The 22837-nt window shown below is 38.9% G+C and overlaps 1 protein-coding gene and 1 long non-coding RNA gene across 8 annotated transcripts in view; one reads left to right on the plus strand and one right to left on the minus strand.

Moving 5' to 3' along the window:
- Window positions 1–22837, plus strand: part of LOC141381140 (uncharacterized) — a 686936-nt gene that overhangs the window by 199614 nt on the left and 464485 nt on the right. The window lies entirely within an intron of this gene.
- LOC563995 (uncharacterized) overlaps window positions 1–22837 on the minus strand; it is a 74788-nt gene that overhangs the window by 9362 nt on the left and 42589 nt on the right. For 4 of the 7 annotated variants that reach the window (XM_087243911.1, XM_087243910.1, XM_087243908.1 and 1 more), the window contains 11 exons: window positions 22448–22534; window positions 22260–22352; window positions 22010–22084; window positions 17875–17988; window positions 6306–6440; window positions 3210–3293; window positions 2955–3053; window positions 2712–2792; window positions 1932–2027; window positions 1570–1668; window positions 847–875 (listed from right to left, as the gene is read on the minus strand). In XM_087243911.1, the coding sequence (XP_087100037.1) occupies window positions 847–875; window positions 1570–1668; window positions 1932–2027; window positions 2712–2792; window positions 2955–3053; window positions 3210–3293; window positions 6306–6440; window positions 17875–17988; window positions 22010–22084; window positions 22260–22352; window positions 22448–22534 (992 nt within the window). The remainder of the gene's footprint in view (window positions 1–846; window positions 876–1569; window positions 1669–1931; window positions 2028–2711; window positions 2793–2954; window positions 3054–3209; window positions 3294–6305; window positions 6441–17874; window positions 17989–22009; window positions 22085–22259; window positions 22353–22447; window positions 22535–22837) is intronic. The other 3 variants (XR_015480390.1, XR_015480389.1, XR_015480388.1) reach the window with 1 other exon arrangement.

Genomic DNA, 22837 nt, shown 5'->3' on the forward strand with positions numbered 1-22837 from the left:
AGGGGAACGTTCGAGGTTACTAAAGTAACCCTTCGTTCCCCGAGGATGCGAATCTCCTGTTCCACCACATCTTAAAGGTGCTCTATTGGATTGAGATCTGGTAACTGTGGAGGCCATTTGAGTACAGTGAACTCATTGTCATGTTCAAGAAATCAGTCTGAGATGATTCACACTTTATGACGGGGTGCGTTATCCTGCTAGTCATCAGAAGATGCTGCTCACTGGATATTTTATCTTTTTCAGACTATTCTCTGTAAACCCTAAAGATGGTTGTGCGTAAAAATCCCTGTGGATCAGCAGTTTCTGAAGTACTCAGACCAGCCCGTCTGGCACTAACAACCATGCAAAGTTACTTAAATTCCCTTTCTTCCCCATTCTGATGATCAGTTTGAACTGCAGCAGATCCACTTGACCATGTCTTCATGCCTAAATGCATTAAGCTGCGGCCATGTGATTGGCTGATTATAAATTTGCGATAACGAGCAGTTGGACAGGTGTACTAAATAAAGTGAAAAGTGAGTATATATATATATATATATAAAGAAAGAGAGAGAGAGAGAGAGAGAGAGAGAGAGAGAGAGAGAGAGAGAGCTTCTGGTGATTAGCAAAGCCTTTATTACTGAAATCATGTGATTTTTGCAATTTAATATGCTCTTTGAACCACTTAAAGCAAACATAAATGTTTTGAACTTTCATAAAGCAGTGTTTTTAAAGAGGTATCAATGGTATAAAGTATTAAGCTTTCTGTAATATTTCCACTGATTAAATATGTTACTGGGTGCACTTTTATAATGAAGTGAAAAAATAAACAATACATTGTGATTTGCATGATTTACAGATACTGACCTGACATGACTGCAGACATGTTTCGATCCCTGTGAATTCAGAAACAGAAAAAGAACATACATTTGCAGAATTAACCAGAAGCTGATCACATTAAACCAAACACACCAGATTAATGGTTAGATTAAGGAGTTAGACTAATGAGTCCTGGATTGAAAAAAAGTAATATAAACAAATACATTTAATCAAACATCAGTTCAATTAAACCTTCAAATGTTCAGTGCAGATACAACTGAAGGACTTTAATGGGGTGTTCAGAAATTGTTTACTGAAAACTAGAGGCTTTGCTTAAATACTGAACAAAATGTATTACTGTACGTGTAATCAGTCATAATTATAAAAACTGTAAAAATATCTCTGAAAATGTTACTAAAAACAAAAATAAAGAGTAGAAAAGTGCTGGTGAATAAGTATAAAGAATCTGCTGAATCTTACTTTAAACTGTGAGCTCTCAGTAAATCAAAATGAAGCTCAAGTGTGTTTGTCTTACTGTAAGTTAAACAACAGCTTACAATCAGTAAAACACACACAGTCTATAAATGAGATTCAGCAGTCTTCAAAATGCAAAATTGATAGTTTATTTTCTGAACATGATGCATATAAAAGAAGACTGCTCACATTTGTCATGCTTTTAATAGGAGATCCATTAAAGAAAATGAGAAACTAAATACATGGAGTGTGTGTTGTCAATCTAATTGTTATAAGTGTATTTCAGTTTGTACTCACAGGGTTCAAATACAAGCAGAAATATCAGCAATAATGTGAAGATGAATTCAGAGGAAGAGACAACAATTCTCAGATCTCCAATCGCACGTTCACCATTAACTGAAGAAAAGAAAATATTAGACATTTCTATTTTAAGAACATCTCCAAATATCATAATAAGAGTTTAGATTAATAGATTAGAGACGTTTTGAGATTTTGCTTCACAGAGAGATTATATTCAGACAGTGAATTAATATTCAAATTATGTATCTGTTTATATGATGCATATTTACTGCAAAACTTTGCATTTTATGTAACTTTGGATTTTATGTAAATAAATGAAATGTTTAGACACTCTGAATGCAGTTGAAGCCTTTTCTCACCTGTTTTCAGTATGAGTTCAGTCATCAGAGTAACAGAGGTCAGTAAAACAACAGCAACTGATCCAAACACATACACAGGAACAACACGAGGAAGATCTGTGAGATCAGAAAATACGGATTAATATCATCAATTACTAGTGCTGGGCAAAGATTAACCATAAATAATCCCAGGCAAAATAAAAGTTAGTCTTGATATAATAATAATAATAATAATAATATATGTGTGTGTGTGCTGTGTATATTTGTGTATATTTGTGTATACATGTATATTATGTATAAAACAGTATATAAAAAATCAGGTACAGAAAACGAATCTTCACTCACTACCATATAATATAATACATTTTTATATAATAAAAAGATATTAGGGATCAAATACAATATATTTTAATTTGAGCTTTATTGTAAATGTGTTTCTTAGACTAGTTGGAGATTGATTTAAATGTTACATTTATCTTAAAATCCTAACAAATGGCTTTATAAGACACATAGTTATAATAAAATAATAATTATGAAACAAATAAGTGTAGAATTTCACAATAACTAATTATTTGACTTTGATTGATTGTATAAAAATGACACAGTCACACAAATGATTGAGAGAAAAACACGAGAGTGAAATTTCAGCCTGAGGCACAGTGTTGCAAAATTTAATGAAAATATTAGCAAATTAACAGAATTAAAACTTTAACTTGTAAATAATAAAAGAGAAAATAATTTGTGAAAAGACAAAAATGTAGAGCTTAAAGTAGATCATAAGAAGAGGATCAGATACTGTACTCCATTTAAATGAGCGTGTGAAGTTGATCACTCCCCAGAGTAACTGCAGAAACGCAATCATACAGGCCCATCCAACACGATCTGAACATCAACAAACACACAAGATTTAACATCACTGAAACAGAGCATTTATACTAGTCTTAAACAACAAACACGTTTAACTTATTTAATAACATTTGCGTAATTATAAGATATGAGCAAACCTTTCAGTTCCTAATTTAATGTTAATTCATTTTATCATACCTTTTTCATTCTCCAGTGCTATGAAGGATACATAAACCGTTACAGCATTGATTAATAACAAGAGGATTAACCACACTGGTCTCCTGACTGAAGGTAAACCTGAAAAAACAAACTAAAATTAAATATACTTGTTTGACACTGATTGAATAAAAAAGCTAAATATAAACAATATATGATTTATATAGAAATTACAGAATGATGTTGTGGTTTTTTATATATTTATTTTAGGAATCAGATCATAATTCAGACACTTACAGCCCATCTGTTCTCCACATACTGAATCCCAGTTGTAATTTGTCACTGAGAAAACAAATGGTAAAACTGCAACTATGAAGAATCCTGAACACAGAAGAGAGATTACATTAACACAGATACTGAGATTTACTGACACACACATCAACAAATTCACATTTTCATGATTAATTATATATATATATATATATATATATATATATATATATATATATATATATATATATATATATATATACATATATATATATATATATTTTTTTTTTTTAAAGAAATCAAATCAGTATCACTGGATATTGTCTTTAAAAATGCTGTTTTCTGTCATTTTGTACATTTTGTTAATCATATTTGAAAACATTGCAGAATTTAAGTAAAAACAATATAAATTCTGTTCTTTTTAAACAAATCTAAATGTAAAATAGGGGCAGCACTGTGGCACAGTGGGTAGCACAATCGCCTCACAGCAAGAAGGTCGCTGGTTCGAGCCTCGGCTGGGTCAGTTGGCATTTCTGTGTGGAGTTTGCATGGTCTCCCTGTGTTGGTTTCCTCTGGGTGCTCCAGTTTCCTCCACAAGTCCAATAACATGTGGTATAGGTGAATTGAACAAGCTAAATTTTCCGTAGTGTATGTGTGTGAATAAGTGTGTATGAATGTTTCCCACTGATGGGTTGCAGCTGGAAGGGCATCTGCTGCGTAAAACATTTGCTGGATAAGTTGGTGGTTCATTCCGTTGTGGCAACCCCAGATTAATAAAGAGACTAAGCCGAAAAGAAAATGAATGAATGTAAAATAAAACTGAAAATGTTTACACTAAAATGAAGGCCTTGTACACAGCCCAAATGTACTTTGGAACACACAGGTATATTTGCAATAGTCTAACACACACACACACACACACACATTTTTGTTGGGTCTTAAACTTCAATTGATTTTATGACTTTGCCACTTAACTGTCACAGTTAACTGTCAACTTAACTGTCACGTTAACCAGCGATCGTTCCCCATCGTTCTCACACAATAACCTTGGACTACACTTCTGCCCTTTCCTGGACTACATATTCATACATGCACTTCACCCAGACACCCATGCTCACTCATCTAGACTGATTACACTCGCAACACCTGAAGACTTTCAGAGACTGATTACATTCACTACATAAGCCACTCATTTACCCTTTCAGTTTGCAGAGTCTTGTTTTTCCTGTGATAACACTACAATGCGATTTCCCTGTCTTGTTTCTCCATGTACCGACCTTAGCCTAGTTAGCTCTACCTTGTTATTCTGTTTAGCCGCCTGCCTTACGACCTATTGCCTGTTTATACGACTACGATTCTGGACTGCCTGTTTATACCCGTTTGCACCTGATTTGATCATTGCTTGCCTGACACGAATAAACCTGCATTGTGGATCTTACCTCCAGTTGTGAGTGTCATCCCCCGTCGTTACAAACTGTCACTGTTTATTTATATATATATATTTTTATATTTACTTTTAGTTTAATAAAAAATACTGTTAGTTCATTTAGATTTATTTTCCATTTTATGTTGCAACATTAAAAACAAAAACAAAAAAGGCAAAATGTGTTTAATGTGTTGTTATCCAAATGGTGTGTGTTGCAGAATACAATATAGTTTTGTGTATGGATTGTGAGAATTATTTCAGTTTACACAAATATTTAACTAAACAAGTCACAAACAAGTCACAAACAAGTCGCAAACCTGTTAAGACAGCCTGATCTCAAGAGAAAACGTAAGTATTTTACGTTTTGCCAGTTTAGTGGCTAATTCGTACGAATTAGTACGATTTCAGTCGTACGAAATGATACGATTTTAAAAAGGAGGCGTGGCACCTAACCCCACCCCTAACCTCAACCGTCATTGGGGGAAAAGCAAATCGTACTAAATTGTACGAATTAGATCGTACAAATTCACACGAATTAGCCACTAAATGAAAAAGTTACGAATTGCCGTGAGATTGTGTTGGTTAAGACATATACTAAACCCTATTTTGATATCAGACCATTTATAGTTCTTTACTATCACTATGACAATTTTTCAATGCTTTTAACTATTTTGCAAAAATCTCAACGGAGTCAGCACAAGATCTGTCTGTGTAGGCTATACAATTAATACATTTCTTGCTGCTTTGACTCAAAATGCATTCCGTTAACACAAATTTAAAATGCTTTAATTTCTTTTACACACCAGCTCTACCAAGACAAAACTAGGCCATTTTTCTTTTGCAATGCTTTCATACTATACATCAGAACAGTTAACATCAGGATCTATAACTTTTAGGCTAAAGTCAAATTCAAAAGTTGTAAAGTGAAAAAAGCTCAAATACCATAACTGCTGAAATAAAAGCTGCTACACATAACAGATGATATAAAATAAACCATGGGCTATTATACAGAGTGAGCACAGCCATCTCGCCCTGGACACATTAAAGGCACCCGGGACAAAAACATTGTTTTTCTAAGAAACCAACAGGAACAGTATATTGTATTAGAACATCTAATTGCAAGGTGTACAAAACTTTACCCTGTTTTATATATTTTATTAATCAGGCATATAGTAATACTGTATTATATATTATATAGTTACTGTGTATGTTAATAAATTTTCTGACCTAAAGTGAGGACTATTTACGCTTTATAAAACCCTTATAAACGACAATTAAAGGCTTAGTATCAAATGAACAAGACATCTTAAAAAAGGATTATTTGCTAATGCTTAATAGATGATTCGTAGGGTGTTCCGATTACAGTTTTAAGAATCTTCAGAATGACAATTGTGCTCTCAGTGCACTCCAAAAACTTTTCAAGAAAGGTGACTTTTACAAGTAAAAATCTGTTATAATGTCAAAACATGGGGAAACCAAACATATACATTAAGGGTTTTAATTTATAAAAAGTAGGCATATCTGTACTGTATGTATATGAAACATTTCTGTAGTGTTTTGAGGATGAATGTTCAAAATTGTAAAAGTAATTCAAATTAAAAATACATTTTGTGTATATCTGTGAAATAAAAGTTTTACTTTATTATAATGAATACATTTCTTGTTTAATACTGAATAGTACATGAAAGTGAATTTACCTGCTCTTCCAGATTCAAAGGCGAAGAACAGGAGGATGAACTGAAGTGAGGGTAGAACATCAATGCAGATACTAGCCAGAAAATCTAATATAGTGTTTATCTGTTGGCTTATGTTCCCAATGAATCTAATTATCCCTGTATGAGACAAAAAAACAACAGATAATGATAGGATCTAAATGTTAGACTTAATGTTAAATGAATATCATGAAAATCAGTAAGTACAGAACAAAACAAATGTAATCAATTTGCAATTTAATTTGGACACACAATAATTCACCAATTTTAAATCATTGAAACACCTTACAAATCACAAATACATATTTAAACTTATTTGATGACCATACTCTTACTACTCTTACATCACACACACACACACGCTCTGTAACCACGGGAAGTGACACAAACAACTGAGGTGTGGATCCACATGCAGGTTTAATCAGTGGTCAGGCAAGCAATGGTCAATACAGTTACAAACAGGTATATGGAGACAGTCCAGAATCGTAATCAGTAAACAGGCGAGAGGTCAAAAGGCAGGCGGCAGACTAGGACAAACGGGCTAACAAGTCTAGGGTCAAAACACGGGAAAACAAGACTAGAAAACGCGTTGTAGTGTTACTTTACAGAAAACAAGACTCTGCAAACTGAATGGGTGAGTATGTGGTTTAAATAGTGTGTGCTATCAGTCTTTGACAATCCTAAGGTGGTGTGAATGTAATCAGTTTAGATGAGGAAGCATGTGTGTCAGGGCGAAGTGCATGTATGAATATGTAGTCCAGAAATGGTGGAATTGTAGTCCATAAGTTATTGTGAGGGAGATCCAGCGATCTATGGAGTAGTGATCGCTGGTGATTGTGACGCGTGCACACACACACACGCGCACATACACACACACACACACACACACACACACACTCTCTCACACACACACACACACACACACAAATAAAAGCATGATAGATACTGAAAAATACTGACACACTGACACTGATACCCAGAAATAAGCACACATTTAAAAAAGCACATATTGAAATACTGCATTACTGAGAATGGGCTGCGAGTTAAAGAACAAGGTTTATTTATCTTGCCATTGGTGTGTTTTTTCCCTGACAAACATAGTGTCTTAAACTCTTTAGTTAGTCTAAAGTTATATGATCAGAATAACATGATCTTGGGCAACTGTGTCGGAGCTTGATTCTCAGCTTTCATGTGCTCACTGACCTCACTGATCTCTCCCTCTCCTGTGCTTTCCTGTGTACTGTCTACTTTCCTTTCAAATAATAAGCCCCTCAAATTTGTAGATATAAATACATTTATTTTATTTTATTTTATTTTAAACTGGGGTCTGGGAACCCTCTAAGGCAGGGGCATCAAACTTAATTCCTGGAGGGCCACAGCCCTGCATAGTTTAGTTCCAGCCCTGCTTCAACACACCTATCTGTAGGTTTAAAACAAGCCTGAAGGACTCCGTTAGTTTTATCAGGTGTGTTTAATTTGGGGTGAAAATAACTGTGGAGAGCTGCGGCCCTCCAGAAACTGAGTTTGACACCTGTGCCAAAAGAGATCAAAAGGGAGTTTGTGGAAATCTTTGTGGGAAAAATAGAAGGTTTATTATTATTATTATTTGTATTATTATCTATAAAATGTTATTTAATAAATAACATTTTAATATTTTAATAAATAAACTGTCACGGAACAAAATCAAGGAGAGGTTTTAGCAGTTTATTTCAAGTCTTTTAATAATAAAAAGTCAACAAAGGCAGTCTGTCGTTAATTCAGAGAAAACACAAAGCTGGTTCTTCACAAAACGAAACTCAAAGGGGCCACCCACAGCCGGGAGCGAGAGAGAGGGAGAGAGCAGATTGGTCCGTGCCCACCACTGCGATGCGGGAACTTCTGACCTCCTGGTGCTGATGGTCTGAGCACAGTCAACAGGTGAGCAATATTTCAGCAGGCTGCGGCAATCTTATACATACAACAAGGAACACAAGAGGGTGATTTACAACGAGACTGGATAAGACGAGACAAATGATGATAAGATCTGATATTGTGGAGAACAAACTACACAGAGAACAAACGTACAGAGAAACAATAATCTGACAACAGAGGGAGAAAATAGGGAGGTAGACATAGGAGTGTCAATAATGACAAAGCGAGAACAGGTGACTGCTGATCAGCGCTCGCGCTGATGGCAAGCGCTGACAGCTGGTAGGAGAACACAGAAGGGAAAAGGTTGACAATCAACAAACCAGATTCATGACAGAACTTCTCCCCCGAGAAGCGCCCCCTGGCGCTCCCAGAGAAGTTGACTGGCACGAGCGAGAGAAGTCATCAATGAACGAGCGATCCATGATGTCCCGAGCCGGGACCCAACTTCTCTCCTCAGGACCATAGCCCTCCCAGTCAATCAGATATTAAACACCATGTCCGCGACGGCAGGAAGCTAAGATCTTCTTGACCTTAAAAGCAGGGACGTCGTCAATAAGGATAGGAGCAGAGGCGGGAGTGGGTGGTTGGGAGCGCGGATGACAGGTTTAATGCATGAAACGTGGAATATCGGGTGGATGCGACGAAGCGAGTGAAGTAAGCACAGTTGAACCGCAGCGGGATTGATAATCTTAATTATGGTAAAAGGACCAATAAATTTGGAAGCTAGCTTGGGTGATTGGGACTGGAGGTGTAGGTGGCGGGTGGAAAGCCAGACTCTTTGGCCGCAAATATATCTAGGAGCCTTGATGCGGCGACAATTAGCGTTGTGACGAGTGGTTTCTCGAAACTTTAATAACGTGGAGTGCACGGTTTTACAAGTGTTACGACAATGGTTAATGTACACCTGTACAGACGGAACCGACGCCTCCCTCTCTTGGGGGGAGAATAGCGGAGGTTGGCAACCCAGACAGCAGTGGAAAGGGGAAAGCGCAGTTGATGACGTAGGAGTGGAGTTATACGCGTATTCAGCATAGCCCAACTGTTCGCTCCACGAGGAGGGATTCCGCGCTGCTAAAATGCGGAGAAGGCGACCGAGAATTTGATTCACGCATTCCGCTTGCCCATTAGTTTGTGGGTGAAAGCCTGATGACAGACTGGCAGTAGCCCCTATCTTTCAGCAGAATTCTCGCTAGAAACACGAAGTGAATTGCGGACCTCTGTCAGAAACAATGTCTACTGGTAACCCATGGATTCTAAAGACATGGTTGAAAACCAGTACGGCAGTTTCTTTTGCAGAGGGGAGTTTGGGAACGGGAATATAGGGAAGTGAGCGGACTTAGAGAAGCGATCTACAGTAAGGATAACGGTATTGTTCGCGGAGGGTGGTAACCCAGTAACGAAGTCTAAAGTGATGTGAGACCACAGGCGGGAGGCAATGGGTAACGGTCTGAGACCCGAGGGAGGAAGGTTACTACTTTTGGATTGAGCGCAAACTGGGCAAGACATGACAAAAGAACGAGTGTCGCGTGTGATAGAAGGCCACCAGAAACGTTGACGGATCGCAGTTAGGGTGCCTTTAACCCCCGGGTGGGCTACAAATTTGGAGGCATGTGCCCAGCAGAGCACAGCCGAACGTAAAGGCTTGGGAATGAATAATTTATTCTCTGGGCATCTCTGAGAGGTTGTAACCCGTGCGAGAGCTCGTTTAACCTTACGTTCGATTCCCCAGACTAAGGCTCCGACAACACAGCCCTTAGCTAGAATGGGTTCCGAGGTGGAGTCGTTGTTGGTGGGGTTGAACAGACGTGATAGCGCATCTGGTTTGACGTTTTTAGAACCTGGACGATACGAGATGGATAAGTCAAAACGCCCAAAGAATAACGCCCACCGCGCCTGTCGAGAATTGAGTCTTTTAGCAGTACGGATGTAAGTCAAGTTGCAATGGTCCGTCCAGACCTCAAATGGCACAGCCGCCCCTTCAAGCCAGTGTCGCCATTCACCCAACGCTAACCAGATGGCCAAGAGTTCACAATTACCCACGTCATAATTACGCTCCGCGGGCGAGAGCTTATGTGAAAAGAATGCGCAAGGGTGAACCTTATTATTGGTGACAGACCGTTGTGGGAGAATGGCTCCCACGCCGGAGTTGGAGGCATCCACCTCCACAATAAACTGTCGGGAGGGGTCGGGCGTAACGAGGATGGGCGCGGATGAAATTAAATGCTTAGTTTGTCGACCGCAGCTTGGGCAGCTGGTTACCACAGAAAATTAGACTTTGTGGAGGTAAGAGTGGTTAATGGCTCGACAACTTGGCTAAAATTTCGGATAAAACGTTGATAAAAATTAGCAAAACCCAAAAATCTCTGGAGAGTAGTGCGTGTCTCCGGGACAGGCCAGTCTGCATTGGCTTGCACTTTGGCTGGGTCCATGCTAATACCATCGGTGGAGACAATATAGCCTAGAAATGGAACCGAGTCAGCGTGAAAAATACATTTCTCCGCTTTAACAAAAAGTCGATTCTCTAACAGACGTTATAGTACGCGGCGAACGTGATGGATATGGGTCTCGAGCGAAGGAGAAAAAATTAAAATGTCATCGAGGTAGACAAAAACGAAGATGTTAAGCATGTCCCTTAGCACGTCGTTTATCAGGGCTTGGAATACAGAAGGGGCGTTTACCAGCCCAAAGGGAAGGACCCTATATTCGAAGTGGCCGAGAGGCGTATTAAAGCCGGTCTTCCACTCATCTCCTGCCTTGATGCAGACCAAATGATACGCGTTACGAAGGTCAAATTTAGTTAAAACCTTAGCTCCCTGTAAGATCTCAAAAGCTGATGACAGGAGGGGCAGCGGATAGCAATTCTTAATGGTTATACTATTGAGATCTTGATAGTCAATACATGGGCGCAGCAAACCGTCTATCTTCTTAACAAAAAAGAAACCAGCACCAGCGGGTGACGTAGAGGGAACTATGGTGCCAGTGGCGAGCGATTCAGAGAGATATTGTTTAAAGGCTTCGTGCTCAGGCTTGGATAGAGAATACAATCCCCCCCTTGGGGGAGTACTACCTGGAACGAGATCGATGCAACAGTCATAAGGTCAATGGAGAGGAAGAGAAGCGGACCGGGAACGACTGAAGACCGCTCGCAGATCATGATACTCCTCTGGCACGCCCGATAAACTCCCCTGTCTACTGGCGAGCTTGCCCTTTTACCGGGCACTTGGCAAAGAAATGGTAAGCGGCCCCACAGTACATGCAGAGCCTGTTAAGCAGGCGGCGTTGACGCTTAGTGGTTGTGATGTGCAGACCACCCACCTCCATGGGTTCCGGATGGGGGGTGGGAGCGGGAGACGGAGGGAAGGAGGGCATCCTCCTCTCGGGAGGGCTTCTGGAGTGGTGACGCAACTCCAACCGTTTATCCAGGCGAATCGCCCTCTCTATAAGGGAATCCAGACAAGAGGGTAGTTCATGAAAAAAAAAAAACTCCTCCCTTAAATTGGAGGAGAGAACATCCAAAAAAACGGGCGAGCAGGGCTGGCTTGTTCCACTCACTGGTCGCCGCCAGGGTAGGAAACTGGATGGCAAAGTCAGCTGCGGATCTACCACCCTGGCGAAGCGCCGCGAGCTGACGGGAAGCCTCTCTACCCAGCGCAGATCTGTCAAAAACTTTCAACATCTCCTGCTTAAAAGAGGCGCAGTGAGAGCAGCAGTCTGATTCAGCCCCCCAATTGGCGGCTCCCCATTCTCTAGCCCGTCCGGTGAGCAGAGAGAGAACAAATGCCACCTCGCACTGTGTCAAAAAGGGCCGACACTCAAAGGGGTTGACCCGCATAAAGTGGGGAGTTGTTCCCACGGGGTTCAGACATCGGCTGGTCAGCAATAGACGGAACCCAATAGTGAAATCTGTGCAGCTGGTTGGTAAGCTCCGTTACCTGTGCAGACAGACTGTCCACGGCATGTCTGGTGGCAGAGAATTCCTTTTCGTGGCAGCCGAGCATTGCTCCCTGATGTACGACCGAGAAGCATATGGAGCCTTTCTCTGCCACATCCATCGTATGGTCAAATTATTCTGTCACGGAACAGAATCAAGGAGAGGTTTTAGCAGTTTATTTCAAGTCTTTTAATAATAAAAAGTCAACAAAGGCAGTCTGTCGTTAATTCAGAGAAAACACAAAGCTGGTTCTTCACAAAACGAAACTCAAAGGGGCCACCCACAGCCGGGAGCGAGAGATAGGGAGAGAGCAGATTGGTCCGTGCCCACCACAGCGATGCGGGAACTTCTGACCTCCTGGTGCTGATGGTCTGAGCACAGTCAACAGGTGAGCAATATTTCAGCAGGCTGCAGCAATCTTATACATACAACAAGGAACACAAGAGGGTGATTTACAACGAGACTGGATAAGACGAGACAAATGATGATAAGATCTGATATTGTGGAGAACAAACTACACGGAGAACAAATGCAAAGAGAAACAATAATCTGACAACAGAGGGAGAAAATAGGGAGGTAGACATAGGAGTGTCAATAATGACAAAGCGAGAACAGGTGACTGCTGATCAGCGCTCGCGCTGATTGCAAGCGCTGACAGCTGGTAGGAGAACACAGAAGGGAAAAGGTTGACAATCAACAACCCAGATTCATGACATAAACACATAGTATAATATAAAGATATAAAAATTTTATAAAATAATATGATTATAAATATAAGTATATGGCGACGTGGTGGCAGAGTGGGTAGCATGTTCGCCTCACAGCAAGAAGGTCGCTAATTCGAGTCTCGGCTGGGTCAGTTGGCGTTTCTGTGTGGAGTCTGCATGTTCTCCCCATGTTCGAGTGGGTTTCCTCTGGGACTTCCTGCTTTGCTACTGTTCGGACGTCTTTGCCTACTGCTCCGCTCTTTGCACTATTGCTTTTATATCTTATACCCTAATTTTTACTTGAGTCTATCAGCACAGTGCTCAAACAACACAGCTTGAAGATCAGCATCGATTCTACAAACTTTATATAGCTTTACTAACAAGAGGGGAATTACCGTTTAAACAATCCTCCTGCTACCAGCTACCAGCTGCTTACATTCCGGCGACAAAAAAATACGGCTGTGAAAATGCCTCTGGATCGGATTAATTCAGATTCTCACTGCTGTACAAACTGCCACAAACTTCTACAAAAGATTGCAGTTCTTGAAACAAAGTTGCTTGCGATCCGACCAGAACTTCAGCTTCATTGTGGATCCTCTCAGCACACAGCTGGTGAGTCCCATAAATCTGTTCCTGCTACTGTTTTGAGCACAGAAAAACAGAATAAAACTGTTGTAAATGAGCATTGGCATAAACAAGGTGCGAGACCAAAGGGTACTCGTGGGGTCAGATCATATGCTGCACCATTAGCGTCTTCTAGCCCAGATACAGCTCGGACTCAAATACAGCTTCAGAACAGATATGAAGTTTTGAGTAATATGGGTGAAGAATCCTCAAATGTAGTCAGACAGAGATCGCATGATTCAGCAACAAATTCTGCATGGAACAGAGGCTCAAGGCCGACTAGACAGCGGCATTCTGCTCCGATCGCACCTGAGATAAGAACACTAGTCGTAGGAGATTCAATAATCAAGAATTTCAGGAGCAGATCTACAATGACATACTGCTTTCCTCATGCAGCAGATTCTGATGTAAACAAAGAACTTGAGAAAATTCCGAAAAAGCACAATACTGCAAAACGGATTATCATCCATGTGGGGAAGAATGATATTCAGAAGGAACAGTCAGAACTGCTCAAGAAAGATTTCTGCGAGCTCTTGGAAACAGCTGAAAGAATGAAGGTTCAACCGTTCATAAGTGGACCACTCCCTGCTGTGGTGACCCAAGTTAATAAAGGGACTAAACTGAAAAGAAATGAATGAATAAAATATAAGTTTAATAAAAGTATATGATGAACTTTTTTTACAGATAATTAAAAATGCAATTAAAATGATTGAAACAAATAACAATCCAAATAAGATTAAACTAAATATTTGTATTTTAATTTAGAAACAGAACCATAATCAATAAAATACAATAAGTAGGGAAAAAAAGTAGAATGATCAGAACAATCTGACACTTCCCTGATATGCTAAATATGTCCCACAAACTAAAATGTGAAAAAGGTTACGACTTTATCATTTTCCAGTTCATTCTTGTAAAGTAGTTTTGAGACAATCTACTGTCACATCTGTCAGTGACCACCTGAGGGCGCTGTAGTACACTATGACTTTGTAGGCACTACAGCGTCCCAGGAAAGAACTACATTCCCATACATACCACGCGCATACACCGGAACACTTACACTGTGACCCGTCATCTCATCTGTTCTGTGTTAACGTTGATTATCTGGACTATTTATGCTACCATTCCAACTCTGTTTGGCATCGAGTCGTTTGTCTTCCTTGTCTTTTTGCTCCCAGTAAGTTTGTTGTTGTTCCTGATCTTGCCTCGTAGTTGACAAATCTAGTTCTTGTTTATCTGTCTCATTTCTTGTTTTGTTGTTTATTTGTTACTTTGTATTTTGATATTTTGGATTTTTGTCACTGTTTTCTGCACTATATATCTATTAAATCTGCACTTGAATCCACAATATTTTTGTTCCCGTTTTGCTATTGTTTTGATCACGCCTAACGTGACAGAACGACGCGATCGCACTATGGATTCAGCAGATGATAGATTAGTGCGTATTAAGCAAGGTAACCGCTCCGTTGAGCGTTATATCAAGGAGTTTTTGGAGCTAGCCCTGAAGAGCTCTCATAGTGATATTTTGCTAATGATGTTTTTTCGGGGAGGACTTTTGGAATCAGTTCGGTCCCTCATGCCACCATACGAGGATGACTGGAACCTTTACCGCTTCATTGAAGCAGCTTTGTTGATCGCTGGCTCCCCTCTCTCTGTTGCCCTGAGGCAGGAGAACCCTCAGGAGGGAGGCCTGAGCGGAGTGCAACAGAGAGGGATATTTTCGGGGCCAGCGTATTTGTCTAAGGGAAGGAGGAAAGAGGCTGGACTGGAGTTGCGACCTTATCCGCGTTGGGCTGTCCGAAGGCCACCTTTCAAGTGAGCCTCTGGAGAGTCTGCTAGAACTGTGTGGAACCCCAGTGTCTGCTCCAGTCCCACAATGCCCGCCAGTGTCGGCTCCAGCTCCAGAGCAAGCTCCCTCTCCTGATGACAATGCTCTCCCTTCTCAAACCACCAGACGAAGGAGGCACAGGAAGAGGACTGCCCATGTCCCTGAAAGTCCGCCAGTGTCGGCTCCAGCCCCAGAGCGCTCGCCAGTGTCGGCTCCAGCCGCAGAGCGCCCGCCAGTGTCGGCTCCAGCCCCAGAGCGCAGTACAATGCCAGTTCCAGGCCGGCTCCTGGCTTTACCGGCACCACCCAGGCTCCTCGCCCTGCCGGCGCCACCCAGGCTCCTCGCCCTGCCGGTCCCAGCCCGGCGCCTGGCATTACCAACGCCATCCAGACGTCTTGCCCTGCCGGCACCTCCCAGATGTCTTGCCCTGCCAGCTCCAGTCCGGCTCCATGCCCTGCCGGTTCCAGTCCGGCTCTTTGCTCTGCCGACCTCACTCGGGCTCCTTGCTCTGCCGACTCTAGTCCAGCTGCCTCCAGTTCCGCCGGCTCCAGCCCAGCTGCCTCCAGTCCCGCCGGCTCCAGTTCAGCTGCCTCCAGTTTCGCCGGCTCCTGTCCAGTTGCCTCTCCAGCCAGCTCTCCTAAGAACTCCTGCCTTGTGTTTCCTGCGGGATCATCCATGGGTCATCCCTCCCGCCCCTCCCTGGTGGTCCTTCTAACTGTATGGGACGGATTCCCCGGCCGCATCCTGGCTTCCTGCCAGGGCGCCTGAACCACAGACTGACCCTGAGCTGGCCCTCCAATCCCTCCCTTTGTTCCTGCTCCGCTCCGCCCCCCCCTCTTGGTACCACTCTGTGAGCGTCTGGAAGCCACTCTTAGAGGAGGGGTAATGTCACATCTGTCAGTGACCACCTGAGGGCGCTGTAGTACACTAGGACTTTGTAGGCAGAACAACGTTCCAGGAAAGAACTACATTCCCATACATACCACGCGCATACACCGGAACACTTACACTGACCCGTCATCTCATCTGTTCTGTGTTACCGTTGATTATCTGGACTATTTATACTACCATTCCACCTCTTCCTTGTCTTTTTGCTCCCAGTAAGTTTGTTGTTGTTCCTGATCTTGCCTCGTAGTTGCCAAAGTCTAGTTCATGTTTATCTGTCTTGTTTCTTGTTTTGTTGTTTATTTGTTACTTTGCATTTTGATATTTTGGATTTTTGTCACTGTTTTTTGCACTATATATCTATTAAATCTGCACTTGAATCCACAATATTTTTGTTCCTGTTTTGCTATTGTTTTGATCAGCCAAAAAATTATTTTATCTTAAAATTATAATTTTATAACACAAATTGTTTTGAATATTGCTTTTTACTCCATTCTTGCAAATGTCAGTAATTTGTGGTTAAGACCAATAACAGCTTGATGTTTTGCCTTACTTTTTTTGTACATTTGATAAATATAACACATATATGCGAGGATGCTAAGAAAAAAAAAAGATAAAAGTTAGCCTACTTTATATATTTTTTGTAATTAATTAAAACAGCTATTACTCAAATACTGTAATTTTAGTTAATTGATTAATTAATTTATTTTGTTTAATACTAAAGAACAGGCACATTCACAAAATAGACAATCATAATATATTTTTATATGCAAAAATGAAAGACTTCAGATCTGGACAGCATTCTTGCTCTTAGCTATTTCAGCCTGTTTTATGTGTAATACTCCACAAGCTGTACATATTTACACAATTGTTTGTGTTTTAAAGTATAACAGATTGCACACTGTCTGAGGGTTTCAGTGCCATTCACCATGATTCCACCTGCCCTAGCTTCTCTTACTGCAGCCTAGTCAATTGCAAATGTGAATTGATAGTAATTTTGTTCTATAGTGAGTTTGGTTATGCTGTTATCGAAGAAAACAAAAAATACAGCTTGAATATGGTTACCCTGTTTAGGGGCTAAACTTATTTCTGAATATTCTGACAGGGCTATGACTATGTAGAAAAAAACCATTACAAACAATGAGGGGTTGGCATTAGGCTACATGACACACTGGTTGTTTGCTCCAAGTTATTTTAATTCCTGAAGAAATTATTTTAAATAATGGTGCAAATACCCAAAATTTGAGAAGCACAAAAATTAGTAAATTGTATTAAATACGTCACTCCCATAAAATTTACACTGTTAGTAAATCTGACCCCTGACCAGTTCCTAAAACTTATATAAAGTAAATGTGGTGCTGTACTTGATCTGTTGATTCACGGCATCATTTCACATTGTACTTTAAAAACTTTTCCAGTTGTTGTCAATTTTACATTATACACATTTTTTAACCTTTATTGTTCTTTCATGATTTTACAGTCTTATTGTTACAATGTCTATGTGCATACAACACTTGATGATGTGTATGAAAATTGCTATAAACTATTCTATTATACACTAATATTGTAACCACAAAATGACAATGTTTTCAGAGTGGAATTGTAATGTAATAATGGTTTCACACTCATGACTGGAATATATTGGATGAGTCAGAAAGAAATACTTACAGAAAATAATATAGATGAGGTTTAACACAAGCACTATCACAATGAGGACTATTATCACAACACGTTCAAATGTAGTGTAATTCAGACTTTTGTCCCAGGCAGATTTAAACAGAACTGGAGGAAAAAAAGAGATTAAGAACAACAATCACCAAACAGAGGAACAGTGTGCAGGTTAGAATAAAATGAATAAAAGTAATTATTTGTGCCATGCTCTATGATTTTGGGCTCTATTTTGACAATCCATGTGCAAAACGGAAAGCGCAGGGCGCAAACGCATTCAGGGCGTGTCATAATCCATATTTTCTAATATTACGATGGGAAAATCCGCTTTGCGCCGTGGCGCATGGTCTAAAAGGGTTGAGTTTATTTTCTTAATGAGTTATAGGTGTGTTTTGAGAATAAACCAATCAGAGTCTCATCTCCCATTCCCTTTAAGAGCCAGCTGCGTCGCGCCATAAGTGCATTTGCTATTTACATGACATAAAGTAAGTTTACTTTCACTTTCGCTCTTGGATAGGGAAACCTTTACGCACAGACATCAATTAGTCTATAAATAATTAATTTTGTTTGTTAAGCGCAAATATTCGTTTCAAAACTATTTCTAAATTCAGTTCTAGTTTCCAGCAAACGAACAAATGAACAATAATAACCAAGTGTGCTCAAAATACTGAGTTATTTCCAAATACACCTGCTATGCCTCATATGGTCTAAAACCTGACAGGTGGGCAAATCTAAGCTTTTTTTTAATAAAAGAAATATAAATATGGATATAATACAGAATACTGCTAATAATAATAACATTATACAAAAGCAAATTGTTATGAATGAACTGAAAAAGCCTCCCGAGATGAAGGAGGATTCAAGGCAGTGGTTTTTAAATTCATGTAGGCTAGAAAATAATATGTTTTGTAATATTTTAATTCTTTATATTTATATCCTATATATATCCTTATTATATCCTATATATATCCTTAGTATTTTAATTCTTTTTCATATGTAAAGATATTTGCGTATTGCTCTACACCTTGTGTGTATTAAGCAGCGTGTAAGCCAGGGGCCCTCTGCGCTGGAGTTTAGACCGGGTTTGTTCTGGTCTAAAGAAAAGACTATTACAGTTTCTCAAAATAGCAGCGCGCCAGCAACACGTCAAAACACGCCTGCTTTTTTAGACCAGAATGCCTATTGGCGCACATATTGTATGAGCGCAAATGCATATGCTATTTAAAGAGCGTGGCGCAAAATGTCAAAACGACTCTTGCGCCAAGCTAAAACTAGCAAACAAGTATTGCGCCACGCCTTGCGCCACATTGCACCGGGTGTATGATAGGGCCCTTTGAGTGTAAATTTAGTAGTATAATTACTTAAACTCAGGGATATCCTAAGTCCTAACAGTGCAACATTCATTCATCCACTGATTAATTAAGACACGTCCAAGTGATAATGAAAATAATGCCGTGATAATGCTGTTTTATGTTTGCTGTAGAACAGTGGTTCTCAAACTGTGGTACGGGCTTCCTAGTGGTACGCGGAGGAATCACCAAATAATGAAATAAACAATTAACCCTTTTAATCCTTTGATGCGTACTATAACATTGATGTGATCAGGATTGGCTGTTTTGTGAAGCGTACGATCACAGCGCTGTGCTTAGAGTGTTTATTTTAGTGCAATGTGTCATAAGCTGCAAAAAATCAGTTTCCGAAGTTTTAAGCAGGTCGCATGCCAGAAGCGTCGCTCGGCGCCGCGACATGGCGCGCACATGACAGTTTAAAGTATCGCACACACATGATATTTAACATGAATCTAATCAGATGGCGCTCTGTGACGCAGCTGAAAATGAACTGCGTCCTGAGTCATGGCCGGGCGCCGCCGACTTGCGGCGCCGGTGTGTGTATCCTGATAGAAACCTATGTTTAGAATTCTAAAATGCATGGCGCCAAGCGGTGCTTCTGGTGTGCGACCTGCTTAAGAATTGATTCTGAAGCGTGATTTGACTGACATGAAAAGTGGCCAATCACAGTCGACCTTGTCTAGTTTTTGCGTGAAACATAAGGGCGACAAATGCTTTCTGTGTTGCAGAAAAAAAAAACAACTTAAAAACAAATGTTTGTTGGAATAATGCTTCTTGGATGTTTTCACTACAGAGATGTCTAGCAGAGTAATAAAACCACGGACATATTTCCTGCTTATTTGATGATCTACATACACGTCGACTCGCCTCTGACCTGTCACTCCTCTGAATACATTCTGAATGATGCTGCGGGAATGGAGGTATTGCGCAATTACTAATTTCTGCAAATGTGGCGAGTGCTTTATTTTTAACACGAGAGCGCATTCATGTACGCAAATCGCTAAAACAGATATGCGAGCTCTTAAATAGGCTTTTTTTTCAAATGAACTGCAAGTCCTCTCATGATTGTGTGTGCTCAGATTGAATACAATCGTGACCTTTTCACTATTAAAGTAGACATTATTTATCTTTGCTCTTTTACAAAATTTTGTCAAAAGTATTCAAAGTTGTCAAGTATTTAGAATAAGATTGATACATGATCGATGACAATGCTAATGGTCTTCTTATTTGGCTGTGTTGTGAAGTGAAACTTACTTTTAGCAAAGGTGGAACTTTTTTATTTCTTTACAACAAAAGAATTATGCTGGAAATGTTTCTGGATGAGGTATTTGTGTGATTTATACATTTAGCTGTATTCTGATCTGTCTTAAAGCATTACAGGTCAAAACAATCCATTACTTATTGTTTATTTATCAAAATTAACAATAAGGCTCTTAAAGAACTGCTTTGATAAATCTATTGTTGTAGTATTTCAAAAACCTGAAGTAAAATGAAGACATTTGTTTTATTTTTTTTACTGACAGTGCACTGTTCTTTTTTGTAAAGTTTGTATTTTAGATTAAGATCAAGTGTAAAATAAAATCTACATGTGACGTACAGCTATTTAACAAATTTGCCATATTGTAAAGAAAAATAGTGTAAAATATGTAAATAAAAGGCTAAATTTAAATATTTTCATCATATACTTTAATTAAACATTTTAAAGCTTGAAATATTGTTTAAAAACTGGACAAAAAGTGTCTCTATGGCCTTAAAGATTATTTGGTAGTTTTACCAGTGCTATTGAAAAAGATGAATTGTCATAAAAGTAAAAATCGACCATACTTCCTTTGTTAGTGCACTTTGCAAAATCCTATAATTGTAGCTTTGGGATTTAAGCAATTAAACCATTCAATCATGTTTACATTTAAAAAAAGTAATTTCATAATAAAAATTTTTATTTTCAAAAGTAACTAACTAGTACTTTTTAAAAGAGTACTTTGTACTTTTACCTAATATTAGTATTATTTCCTAAAATGTGTGTTATTTTCGCAGTGTAATAGTATTTTTACTTGAGTACAAAAAAGATTTTACAAGCACATGTAGTGCAGGTTTATTATATTATTAATATATGCTTAATAATAATAATAATAATAATTTTTATTATTAATGGTTTTTATTTGTATCAATTCCTATGCAATGTTTTATGGGTTGCTGAAAATACATTTCAGGTCTTTAATACATAGCATGTCAGTCTTGAAAATAAAAAATAGTTGCTGGAAAAAGTGCAAAAAATTCCTTGATTTTCATTAGGCTGTGCCTGTATGAACCCTGTCATATGTACATTTAACATATATTTAAAGATTTGTCAGAAAGTGTAGGAATATGACATATAGCCAATATATATATGAGGTCTAAGCTACATTTACAGCTTTTAAAGAATAGGCTACTATGAATACTTTTGATTTAAATACAGCAGTTTTCCTTTTTCTTTTTTTTTTTTTTTACCAGCAAGCACAGTTAATGTTCAGACAATAATACATATTCTTAATAATAGGAATTAATCTGCCTCGTTTTTAAACTGTGCACAGCTGTAGCTGCTTAATTAGGCCTACGACGCTATTTTTTAATACTGGTCATTATGGTGGTACTTGCAGAGACAATTTTTTTCTAAGGTGGTACTTGGTGAAAAAAGTTTGAGAACCACTGCTGTAGAATATTCAATATAGTAAATAATTTAAATTTCATATTATTTATGTGTATTATGGTGTTTGTGATAATGACTGTTGAATGACATTTGGACTAACCTGGATAAAAAACAGCTGAGAAAACAATATATTCTGCTCTGACACTTAATCTATTTATAAATGTTTTAATGTTTCCTGTAAAACATAAAATACAAAATTATGGCAACATTGAAACACAAATACCAATAAGACATTGATGTGTCTTTTTGTAATATCAATTACTGACAAATTACTGGTGAAAAAGACAATAGACAATATTTAAATAACAATTCATATACATTGTCTTTAAATAATCATGAATGAATCATACCTGTGAAGTCATTAATATATGGAGCCACCCAGAGCAACATAAGAGGTCTCAGAAAATAAATAGCACAACAACAGACTGACTCAAACAGATAGCCTAAAACACAAACAAACATTTATAACTGCTGTAATAAACACATATTCAAATTGTTTACTATAACGCATTAAAATAAACAATAGGGGAACACTCACCTTCAGAAAATGCCCAGAGGACAAAAGCAAAAAACATCAGAATATTTGGACAGAAAATGAGAATCATCTGAAGATGAAAGACAGTTTCTGGAGAGAAAACACCAGAGCTTCAGTTTAGTGAAATGGTATTTAGTCTTAATCAAATATTAGTCCAGCTTTATATAAAGGAACTTTAATTCTTATGTTTGTTACATGATGTTCTATAAACCCTTACAACATTCACATTTTACAAATAAGTAATTTAAATGTATGTATAATGTAAAACAACTATAATCAAATTGATATTATTTCTAAACTATAAAAGCATACATTGCAGTAAGAACATTTAATGCCATTTGGCTTCAAAAAAACAGCACATAAAAGTGCAATTTCCCTGTGTGTATTGATCTT

This window comes from Danio rerio, chromosome 3, assembly GCF_052040795.2.
Source record: "Danio rerio strain M-AB ecotype USA chromosome 3, GRCz13ab, whole genome shotgun sequence".
In the NCBI taxonomy this organism is placed as follows: Eukaryota; Metazoa; Chordata; class Actinopteri; order Cypriniformes; family Danionidae; genus Danio; species Danio rerio.